This window comes from Primulina eburnea, chromosome 2 (assembly GCF_022965805.1).
Source record: "Primulina eburnea isolate SZY01 chromosome 2, ASM2296580v1, whole genome shotgun sequence".
In the NCBI taxonomy this organism is placed as follows: Eukaryota; Viridiplantae; Streptophyta; class Magnoliopsida; order Lamiales; family Gesneriaceae; genus Primulina; species Primulina eburnea.
The window spans coordinates 242,154-254,138 of NC_133102.1; the positions used below are offsets into that span (position 1 = coordinate 242,154).

The 11,985-nt window shown below is 34.8% G+C and overlaps 3 protein-coding genes and 1 long non-coding RNA gene across 4 annotated transcripts in view; 3 read left to right on the forward strand and 1 right to left on the reverse strand.

The window, feature by feature from the left end:
• Positions 1-1,212, forward strand: part of LOC140815624 (protein DETOXIFICATION 24-like) — a 17,767-nt gene extending 16,555 nt beyond the window's left edge. Inside the window, exons 6-8 of the mRNA XM_073174702.1 lie at positions 66-304; positions 461-579; positions 673-1,212. Of these exons, the coding sequence (XP_073030803.1) occupies positions 66-304; positions 461-579; positions 673-840 (526 nt within the window). The 3' untranslated portion in view covers positions 841-1,212. The remainder of the gene's footprint in view (positions 1-65; positions 305-460; positions 580-672) is intronic.
• Positions 1,213-1,941: 729 nt separating this feature from the next.
• Positions 1,942-6,342, reverse strand: LOC140815631 (uncharacterized). The gene is made up of 9 exons (XM_073174708.1): positions 6,055-6,342; positions 5,866-5,968; positions 4,999-5,111; positions 4,372-4,440; positions 3,853-3,968; positions 3,722-3,776; positions 3,004-3,124; positions 2,473-2,615; positions 1,942-2,201 (listed from the first exon to the last, which is right to left on the reverse strand). Exons 1-9 carry the CDS (start codon positions 6,184-6,186, stop codon positions 2,100-2,102), a joined length of 954 nt encoding a protein of 317 aa, XP_073030809.1. The 5' UTR covers positions 6,187-6,342; the 3' UTR covers positions 1,942-2,099.
• LOC140815638 (uncharacterized) lies at positions 5,055-5,723 on the forward strand. Its single transcript, XR_012114385.1, has 2 exons — positions 5,055-5,185; positions 5,217-5,723. It is a non-coding gene; the product is annotated as an uncharacterized lncRNA (long non-coding RNA).
• A 447-nt stretch (positions 6,343-6,789) lies between the features above and the next one.
• On the forward strand, positions 6,790-10,036 carry LOC140824418 (uncharacterized). The gene is made up of 10 exons (XM_073186007.1): positions 6,790-7,067; positions 7,336-7,390; positions 8,231-8,266; positions 8,346-8,390; positions 8,516-8,599; positions 8,909-8,974; positions 9,062-9,100; positions 9,204-9,303; positions 9,445-9,595; positions 9,759-10,036. Exons 1-10 carry the CDS (start codon positions 6,847-6,849, stop codon positions 9,781-9,783), a joined length of 822 nt encoding a protein of 273 aa, XP_073042108.1. The 5' UTR covers positions 6,790-6,846; the 3' UTR covers positions 9,784-10,036.
• The last annotated feature ends 1,949 nt before the right edge of the window (positions 10,037-11,985 follow it).

The following is an 11,985-nucleotide window of genomic DNA, read 5'->3' on the forward strand; positions in this document are numbered from 1 at the left end:
TAAATAATTCCCCACTCTTTTTTTCAACCTTATACCGTTCGTACGTCGTCTTCATGACCTTGTAGTGTGCGGATTGCTAATGAGCTCGGAAGAGGAGATGCTAAAGCCACTAAATTTTCGATCAAAGTCCTTATAACCACGTCAGTGGTGATTGGGGTGATATTTACTATCATATGCTTGGTATTCGGAAAAACTATTGGATATTCATTTACCGATGATTCAGAAGTCGCCAACGCTGTGTCGCATCTCTCTCTTTTGCTTGCAATTTCAGTATTTCTTAACAGCATTTATCCTGTATTTTCTGGTTAGTACCGAATTCTTCACTTGCTTTTATAATATATTTTTAATAAATTCTTTTGTTCTAACCGAGTTGTGGTGCACCAAAATACTTCCCTGATCTAAATTTTTGGATTTGTCCATACGTTTGTTTAACGATGAGGGTGATTCTAATTGTTTACAGGGGTGGCAGTAGGTGCGGGTTTGCAAGGAACTGTTGCAGTGATCAATCTTTGCTGCTATTATTTGATTGGATTACCTCTTGGAGCTTTGCTGGGATACTTTGCTAATCTTCAAGTCGAGGTGACATGCTGAGTCATTGATCAGTACTTGAAATTTTAATCCAAAATATCAGCAGTTTGAAACTTTGTGGTTGTATGAATGATGTGTTGGCAGGGTATATGGATTGGTATGAACTTGGGAATTCTAGCCCAATCACTTGCACTGACCTACATGGCTTGGAGAACAGACTGGGATAAACAGGTCAAGCTCGCTGCAGAACGCCTCCAGAGATGGAACCTTAAATCTGCCGGAGAGCCAAATCATGATAATGGGTATGCCTAAGATGCAAGAAAAATATAGATTGTGCTTACCAGGTATTATCGAAATTTTGGGCCGATCTTTTTGTATGTGTAATTGAGCAAAAATTGAAGCATTTGCTTGCTCACCTTTGATTCTGTTACTTTGATTTGTTCAAATGCAAATTCGTATATTTACGATTTAAATAAATATTCAAAATCTGAAATAGAAGTTTGATTGAGATCAATATTGTTACTATGAAGCACGAACACTACTAACATATCGACAAATTCACAATCCTTGCTATCTATCAATGCTATTTCGAAAAACATAAGCTCAAGGAAATACAAATAATTTGACACAATGTGAAAATTTTCGAATAATAAGTCGTCGTGATATCTCTCTGTGTTCTATTTGGACAAAATATAGTGCCCCTACCAAACAAATATTAGTGTCACTTGACAAAGTTTCAAAGCACAATAAAGTCTTTTCATGTGCGTTATTAATAATCTTTTGTCATATGCTTTGGTTTCGATAATTTTCGACTATTTTGGTATCATTGCTGCTATCGAAAACATATTGATATGTTGTTTCAAATACAACGTGATGTTGGAACACATGTGAATATTGCTGACTTACAATATTCAAATGGTTGAGGTGGAACAGTATAACACTATTGGAAAACAATCAACTTGTTAGATTGTTTCATGGGTACGAGGTAGGTTGAAATCATCTTATTCATTTGATGTGGGTTAAATTCAATAAACCAATAATTATCATGAATACGAACTCTCCAAATTAAAATGACAAAATATTCGGTACCCCAAATAAACTAGAGGTATATACATAATATTTGTTAGGTTATCAAACAAAATTTAAAATTGATTTGATTCGTCGGTCACTTAATTGAGAGATGTTATGTAGTGATTTGTTTTTCTCTTAACGTTAAAATCTTTATGGTCTTAAAATATCTAACAAATAGTTAAAAATGAACAAAGAAAGTTCATCCAATAGGATGGCACATAACGATAGAAGTAGAACACAGGCCAAGGGTTCAAATCACCCTAGTACTGCGGCCCCCTCTCTTGATTCCTCCAATATACCTTTCTGGTGGCGTTTTCTGTTTTTTCCCCAAAAAAAAAAAAATTACTTCAAAATTTACGTTGGGTTTTTTTGAATAAAATATTACAAGATTTATAATTTCTTACACTCCTGACAAGAACCACCTAAATGAAGTATGCATACATTTGAATTCGAAACGTGTATATATGAAAGAAAAGAAAAACAGATTTGTGTTAGTTGAATCATCTTTTCAATAGATTATACGCTGGCAAGTCTCTTACACTAGCCACATCTTCCAGGGAAAGCTCCCGCTCTAGTTGTGCTCTCGTAGACTTTAGAACATCCTACAAACCCAAAATGATAACACATTACCCACATGAATGCATAAGGGTGACAGTATGAGTGGTCACAGAAGAATAGATCAAAACAAATTAGCCTCTCAGGAAAAAGATCGAGATTGAAAGTAACATCATAGACGGAAATTTGATATGGTTTGGACAAGTTAAATAACTATGCATATGTGAGAAAATGGGTGTAGATAATTCCATTAAGGCAGTTAAGTAGACTCGGCTGCAGAAAGAATAAATTAATTAGGCTGGATAAATAGGCGCTTACGTTAAATTCCATGTACGAAGCACGCTTTGCAAGCCACTGCGCATCCAGCATTTTGAAGGCAACACAGAAAAGGTTATCAAAGGCCATTTCATCTTCACCCAGTGATTCAAGGAAATGGTGTCCGGCCAAGGTGCTTGGCTTCCCTGAAGGAAAATTCATACTTAAAAAGATTGTAGTGTGAAAGTTTAAGCCTCAACAGAAATTGCTGAAATGACAATTTACAGCTTTTTTACAATTTAAATGAATCACAGTAAAACTCTCTTGTAAAATTATGAAACACTCGCATAAATCTGAAGATGGAATCTCATTTAAGAAAAAGCCTAGCATTTAATAAATTGAAATACACATCAACTAGATTGTTGATGAAGAGCATGTCGTCGCATAGTCAGGTATATGCCAAAAGCATTTCTGATTGAATATACTCCGAAGAACGGACCTATTTATTTGTCAGAACTAGAAAAGAAGGCCAAGAGGATGATCCTGCGAATGGCACTTTTGCCTGGTGAAACAATTTATTCATGCTAGGCATACCTGACTGAAGATCTAACATTTGCGCAAGCATAAACGAAATATTGATTCCTGCAACAGCAAACGGATACTCCCACTCAGACCTGTCTCCATCTCTCTTGTGCAACAAGTTTTGGAACGCTTCCTGTCACAGCAATAATACATTGGAAATGAAGAAAATTTATAATGATTGAGAAAAATAAGGAAATAGTGTAAAATGCCTACTTTGGAATTTCTTTGTAAGCAATTATGTCTTGCACGTTGAAAGTTAAACAGAAACCAGATACTGTGTTTGTCAAACGAAGACCAAACAGCACAAAACTAGGCATATTTATCGTCACACAATTGAAGAATTAACTGGTAGTTCAAACTAAAACAAACAAACCACTATTTAATCCAGACCTAGTCTTGAATTTCTCAATCCTCTTAACAACCATATCGCAAAAGATACCATTTACTGAGATGACAACTGTAAAGATCACACTTGGTCTACCAACGTGAATAAAATTAGACAAAAATTCAATATAATCAGTTCCACATAAATTGTTTAATATTTTCCCATGCTTTCTCAATCTTCTAGGGTCATCTTACAGTGAGCCACACCAGCACATATGGAAGATATACATAAGCTCTCACCATGAACTGACATCCAGTATGAAGTGGGTAACACTCATAAAAATGAAAAAATAATAAAATAACACACCCAATAACCGTGTAAATGTACAAGAGAAAAAGAACAAACCGGGTATGTCTTGGCAAAAAAGATTAGATTCTCCAATGATATAAATCCTCCACCCCTGAGAATCATAGTTTCCAAAACTAAATAAATTTCATGTGCATAAGTTTCAATGAACAAAAATTATATAACCACACCTGAAATCTGTTGAGGGATCAGATCCTTGCCAGCCCATATCTTTCCAAAGCTCTGACTTAAGAGATGGGAGTCGTCTATCAGGATAAGCTAATCTCCACAACTGTCTAAGTGCATCCTGCCAATAGAATATATTTGATAAATTTTCAAATGTCATACTGTTAAAGTGTCACAATGGATGGGATCATAAGAACAAGACAAAGTAAATAGACGCCAGAGAGTTCTCTCCATGAATTAGACGAGAAGCTTAGGCAAGGATTGACATACATACCCATTCATTTTTACAGTCTCACCATTAGAAACACTGAATAAAATCATAAGCATCTATATTAAGTTCTGAAAAGAGTGGCAGATTACTGTTCAAGAAAATCCAAGGTCGACAACAATATCTTTTGTATACTGTAATTGTTTGGAATTTGGAACATTAATTTCCAATTTATCGGAATCCTAAATATGGACAAACAAATGTCATATATTAAAAGAAATATTAACTTTTTGCGAACACAGAAGAAAGGACATACTTGATGCTCAGAAAAAGAGCCATCAAAAGGAACAGCTAGCCTTTGCTTTAGATGTTTCAACCTTGCCTCCTGATGCCAAACCAAGTACAGAATCAAATATAAGTGTCAATATAGGGAAATCAAAACTTTAAAAAAGAAGAAGAAGATAAAAAGAAAGTTAAAAAGCTTTAGCTTGGCAGAAAATACGGCAGATGAAAAGAGCATGCACGGCATTCCTACAAAACTATGTAACTTGAGGTTTGCAAATTGTTTGTACAACTAACGACAGCAAGACAAGTGGAGAATTCAACAATAATGAAGGAAGCAGATAATCAAGTATATTCAAACCGAGAGAGAGATTTTTTATTCCCATTGATAACAAAAACAACTGATACCATCAAAATTGCTTTGTTACACAAGTTATTAATCTGTTAACCTAAAACAGAAGACCAATTGCAGGCCTAAAACAGAAACATCATCTATTCACTTGAACAATCAAAATCTCATGAAGTAAATGAAATTTACATATTGGAAGTATGGATAGGCAGAACTGAAGTTCTAGTTTGTCCTACAATGTGTAAAATCGTTAGGATATTAAATAGAAAACACTCAACTTCTTGAAACGGTAAGGAAAATTATTCGACGTACCTGCAAGGGACTAAGCAAAAGTGGTTGAAGGTTGTTGTTTGCTCCATTTTGGGACCCCGAAACAAATGGTAAAATCCATCCAACAACTGACCCGGATCCAACAATAAAATTTGCTAGAAGAAAAGTTCAACAAAAAAGATTCAGCACAAATTAGCAAGCTTATATGAAATACAAGCAATCAATCAAGGTAATTAAGCAACTAAACAGGGGGCATCAAGACATATTTTCTAAGTCATTACTGAGTCAATGGATGGCACATTTTGCAACTTTTTGTTATTCACATGAACAATATCATTTGGTTGCCCGGCAGTTCTTTTTCTTTCATTCTAATCACTGCAATATGGTTTTTTCATCGGAAAAAAAAACAGAGAATTTTTTATCATTACTTATCCTTAAAGAGAAGAGAATTTTTCACAGCATTTCCAAATTAAAGAAATCCATCAGACACCACACCGGTCTGTGACAGCCACATATAATTTTTTACCCAACCTAGCATAAACTGATCAGTGTCACCACACCTCGAACTCACCTTTAAAATCCAAATTTTCTTTCCATACACCATTTCCTTTCAGTTTAGAACCAACCATAGCTTGAAATTTTTCCAACTTTTTGGATTTCCAAAACTGAAAATCAGCTCAAGTGATCAATACTCAGGTGTGAGTAGTCAGACAAATCCATTCGTGAGCTAAAGTGGAAAACTTCTCTATCGTGATTAAAACATTTTTATTTTAAAAAGAAAAGAGCAAATGAACGCTCATATTTCAATAACACAGGGTTAACCAAAGCAGAGACCCAATAAATCGATATTACAAACCCTACAATCTTTACAAAAGAATTAAGAAACAAAATTGGGATATTAAAACTAACCAAACCATTGTGCCCACTGTGCGATTAAATTTGAAAACACCCGAGTCCAATGCATGCGTTCTTTATTCCGTTCATCATCCAAAGCATCCCCAAACCCGTGCCTCTTCGATTTAAAAATCACAGGAAGATATCAGATTGCAGAATTCAAATGCACTAAAACTATAAAGTAACGTCTGCGCGTGGACGTACATTAAGATCTTGATCTCTACTTCCAAGCAGTGGCTCATTCAACGAATCGATTCCAGAAGCCTCGAAACGGTCGTACCTTCCTCCATCAATATCCCCATGATGGAGCCTCCTCCTCAAGGTTTGGGAAGTCATCAGCGGCGGAATTCTCACCAACCACAACGGCTTCGTCCTGATGGACGCAACAGGAAGAAATTCGTGATCAACCCAGAAAGGAGAGCGGTAATAGGCTACGGATCGCGTGATAACCTTGGATTAATAGTGCTGTAAAGCACTGATTAATTAATTTATATTCCTTTTTTTTTTTTTTACAGAATAATAATAGCTTCTTCCCTCGGGTTAACTAGTTGACTTAAATTCTTAGGAATTAAGGAATATGGTGGAATTATATGATGGATTCCACTATACATATATATATATATATAGCCAAAGCCCAAATGTGTGTGAGAACAAATATAAAAAAGTGAATAGATATTTTTAGTTTTTTTGTTTTTTGCTTTTTAAAGTAAATAGATATATTGCATTACTAAAAATAATGAGAGTCAACATCCATTTATATTAATTTTGATATCCTTATGTCGTAACAATAAATAAATATAAAGTAATAATATGAATAATATTTTTGAGCTTACAACAAAACAGTTCAAATTTTGACACTAATAAAAGAATTGTCGAGCCGAGCCATATGTCATTTGTACCTTATTTATCGATACATTCATCTCAATGGTAAATAATAAATCAATTATTTATAATATACACGGGCGGCGAAGATAGCCCAGCCGTGACTGGATAAATATGATGGCCGTTGCCAGCAGCCGTTGCATATCGCCACTTTTCAACTCTTCTTCTTCTTCTTCTTTAGCAAAACCCTTCAAATTTCCGGCACTTTCCTCTCAAATCTGCTGCTGTAAGTATTCCCACAACGGTGCTATCCGTTCGTACTCCTACACTGTTGCTGATAAAGTTTTGACAGACATTCAAGATTCCGGCGTTATTGCTTGCCTTCGCGCTCAAAGGTGATCAAGAGCAGTTCTCATTGCCGTTTTTAAGCACACAAATGGGGTTGTGTTGTATGAAATGTTACTGCCCTTTTAAATCTGTATGAGATAGTGATGGATGATACTTGTATATTTTATAACAGTTAATTTTTCTTAGCCTTACTCTTCAGTCGTGTATTTACTTGGAACAATTGACTGTGGGCGGCTTCTTGATTTTTACTTGGCATGTCAGATGGTTAATGGCCTCTGTTAGTTTACCTTTATATTTCTTGGTGGTTCTGTTTAGTGCAGAGGTTGCAGTTGAGGCCGCCCGTGCAGCGTTAAGAGGTGGAATTTCAGTTGTAAGCTAAAATTCATTAACGCAACTATAGTAGTTCTATCTTAATACATGCTTAGGAGGCTTTAACCAGTCAAGTAAAAAAAATTCATTTCAGTTGTAAGCTAAAATTCATTCATGCAACTATAGTAGTTCTATCTTAATACATGCTTAGGAGGCTTTAACCAGTCAAATGCAAAAAATGAAATTCATTTTTTGCGAGTCGTTCAATTTCTTGGTCTCGCCCTTGTTTTCACTAATCTTGACCAATATAAAGTTATGTTTCCAATGGCAAGTGATCCCATAGTAATCTGCAGTTTGGAAGTACTGGTTTCAGTGATAAGTGACGATGCAAGGTATGCAATTAAAGGAAAAGAAGAGCTAGCCCAATGACAAAGCCCGCTAAATAAATAAACGATTCAGATGTGAAGCCCATAAATTCTTTTTGCATATCTGAGTGGTCGTCTCTAGTTAACAGAATAATATATGTTTGTTTTGGTTGTTACAGCAAGATGTACTAGGTGTCAATAGATTACTTGATGGATTAAGTATAAATGTACACGTTACACTCGGTAAATGATGAGTGAATAAAAATCAAAATATTGATTTTCCTCCTACTCGTGTTTCTCTAACTTATGCACACTTCCAGACACATATATACCATCGATCAAGGCATGCATTGCACTATGAAAGTGCGGACGTGATCATTAGAGAAATTATAGTGTTTCAGCTGGATATGCTAACTTCAGACTTTCATGGGATGGAATTAGTGGAATCTTTATCTTTTCCAAATATTGTAATTTTCTTGAATGTTCACTTGAGCTATTGCTCTATGTTCTGATACATTTCTTATTTTTATTTACAGTTGGAAGTTGTAATGTCTACTCCAGGTGTTTTTGAGGTACATTAATTACATTAATTTTATTCAATTATGCTGGAAATTGGGAAGCCATAAATACGCATCATGTTCATTTATACAGGTCATACGAACCTTGGTCCATGAATATCCTTCGACATCAATAGGGGTGAGTGATTTTCAAGCCGTTCAAGGATTGTGATTCCAATTCTTTTGGGAGAATCTTTTTATTTGTGGCATCTGTGTTGTCCAAAAAAGAAAGCTGAGATAACAGAATTATCATTGATATTGCAGGTTGGAACTGTTTTAAACAAGCAAGATGCCAGAGATGCAATCATAGCTGGAGCTAGGTTCCTTATGAGTCCTGCAATGGTTAAGGTACCTACAGACTTGTTTGATTTGAAGGTTTCTTCAGCATCCGTTGAGTGCAGCCTCAAATTCAGCTATTTTTATCCACGTCTAAAAACTGAATGTTCCTGGAGGATACATGCTCCAGTGAAGCTATATCTTATTTAAGGTTTCTTCGCGTATGATCTTCTAATTTCCATTTGAAGCTAACAATCTATATTCTATCCGACTCACGCGCTCTGCTTGTTTGGCTCTGTTCTTGTGGGCTTAATTTATTCTTATACTTCTAACTATTTGTGGAAGATTATCTTCACCATTTATTGGCTATTTTGTTCTCAGGATATACTTGATGATGTTGCTCAAGGTCAGGCTCTTTATATACCTGGAGTAATGACTCCATCTGAGGTACGTTTCGTCTGAGTTTGTTTTCGTTTCCACAATTCATTTCTTTTGGCCAATACATACAATGTGAAAACTCATTAAATTGTGCAGATACTATCTGCATCTAACTCTGGTGCCAAAATTGTCAAGGTGAGAGTCACCACCATTGATCTTGGAAAGAGAGAGCTTTGATATAAGGACATATCTTTATCAAAGTATTAAATGTTTTAGACATATACATATTTTGTAATAGGTATATCCCGTGTCTGCATTAGGGGGTGTTGGGTACATAGCAGCAGTGCGTAAGCCTTTTCCCTTTATTCCGATGGTTGTATCACAAGGCATAGCCATAGGTGAGATGCCAAAACTTTTCCTTGCTTGTCAAATGTTTATTTGAGTCACTCTTATTTATTCACCATGTTGCCGTGTGCAATTAATCACCTGGACAAGATGTTTTTGTCTCTAAATGAGAAGATATCTGGTATTCGACACAGATTCGGTAGGGGAATATGTAAGGGAGGGAGCATCATCTGTCGTTCTATCAGATGCCATATTTGACAAAAAAGCAATGAGTGAACAAAATTTTGACTCCATATACCGATGTGCTAGTCTCGCTACTTCACAAGGCAGTATAGCTGTGAAAAGGTCAGAACTTTTGTGTTTTTTCATGTTCTGATCTTATTTCTTAACTGGATACATTAGTCGCCGGGATGAATATCATACATACATATGCTTCTCCATCCGTTTCATTTGTTTTCCCTCGAATTTGCTAGTGTTTTATAGCTCTGTTTGCCTTCAATATATGCAGGAGAACAAAAGGATATCACTCTTAGATGGTCTCGGGATAATATACTTTCTACACAAACGACACGGTTTTTAAGTACAAGACAAGGGCCCCGAAAACTTGTTCTCGAGGTTTTGTTTCGTTTAGGATTATGACAACCAGCAAATTTTAGCATACTAGAGTTCTTGAATTTCTGAATCTATAAATAAATAAACGATTAATGTAAATTATATTTGGTGACTCACTAGAACATTAAGCTTGCCAAAAAACTTAATCCATTGTAATTCAGTGTGTGTCAATATATATATATTGACAATGAAATATATATATTGAAAATGAAAAATTGATTCTAATCCCCGGTCTAAACAGTCTTATAAAAAAATGTGTTATAATTCAGTGGGCAATCCCAAAAAACCCAACCACAGAAAAAGAATTGCATTATTGGATTAAAACAACCTGCGATATTTATTGCAATGCATCCACCTATACAGTACTGAAATGTGCACAACCTTCGTGAAAATGTTTTAAATCTACAAGTTCAGATACACTTATGTATGGAGTAAAACCTGCATGTATATACTACATGCATATAACAGGGAAATATATATATATATATATATATAAATTATAGAATAATACACGACCTTAGCTTACCAACCCAAGAAACCGAACTTTTTAGCTACCGAGCCCAATTCTTTTTCGTTCTGTAATTTTTTCTCTTCCTGCTCTTTAGACGAGAAATTGTGGTCGCGAAAAGCTTAATTTTTCGAAAAAAAATAAATATAATAGCATGGCTTTCTAGCTAGCTAGGTGCTTGTAGTAAACCCTCCATCGACATAAATAACTTGCCCGGTAATGAACGAAGCAGCCGGAAGGCAAAGCAATGCTGCCAGTGGCGATATTTCATGGGATTCTGCAAATGGTCCCATTGGAGTTCTAGCAAGCAATGTTACAAAAATTTCTTAAAGAGACATGTCGTGAATATTTTCCTGTAAAAATATGTAAGTAAGTATTGGTCGGTCAAATGCATGTAAAACCAAAAATGTAAAAACAATTAGAGAATTAAAATAAGAAATGCAAATTACATTTAGAGGTTTGTAAATGGTGGTGTTGATCGACAGCCCATGGAGCCACAGAGTTGACTCGAATATTATATTGTCTTCCCCCGTTCATAATTGATTGATTGCACCTCTATAATATGCACGCATTTTTTAAAATCAAGTTCAAAATAGACATGGTTGGTACGTTATAAATTACCTTTACATGCAGCCATGCAGGATAGAGAGAGAGTCGTGGAAGAGCCATTTTCGCAGCTACAGAAGATATGAAGACAATATTGGCCTTGCCAGATGGTTTGAGTAGATCGAGGATATATATGCAATCAACACTTCCTTTGCCTTGCCATTCTTGTATTCTTCCATTAAGCTCGATCTCAGTTCTCGACCATATGTGTTCTTTGGCAACAAATCCTCGACTATTGCATGCCTTGAGAAATTCAATATCTAATTATTTTCATGGAAAAATCACAATCATTTAATTAATTTCAAAAAATCCATCGTAACATTGGATGGCAGCTATAGGTGATTTATAAACTCATATTAATTTATAAAGTCATATTAATCATATTAATCTCCATAACTATATATAGGTCGAAGATAAATCGATTAGAGCTGCTGGTTGATTTTTTTTAAAAAAAATTAAATGAGGAATGATAATTTAATTTGGATGGAAAATTGAATAACATTTAATTAAATTTGTCATATATTTTAACTTTATGAAAAATATTCAGTAAAACTACAACACATGGTTTGTTTTAAAGCTTCTAGAGAATCAGCACCTGATGTTTTGTATTCAAGCTATATATATAAATATATATATATCATTATAATCCAACTTCTTTAAAACAAGTGAAATTTATCGCAATGGAAGAGAAACCGTGAAAAAGTTTTCTTTTATGTCACCATTAATAGATTTAATTTCGAATAAAAAAAGAGGTCGATCGATTTCAGTTGACTGGATATTTAAAATATAAATTAACAAGGATTATATATCATGATCGATATATGTCATTGGCTAGTATGCTAATATATGTGTATGTGTGTGTGAAATCAGTACTTACATTTACTTATTCATTATAAAATAATTATTCAAGTTGATCCGACCTAAATGATCAATTATTAATCGATAAATACTGGTGTGTATATATATATATATACACACACAAATAAGGTCAGTTTCTTTTTTACTAAAA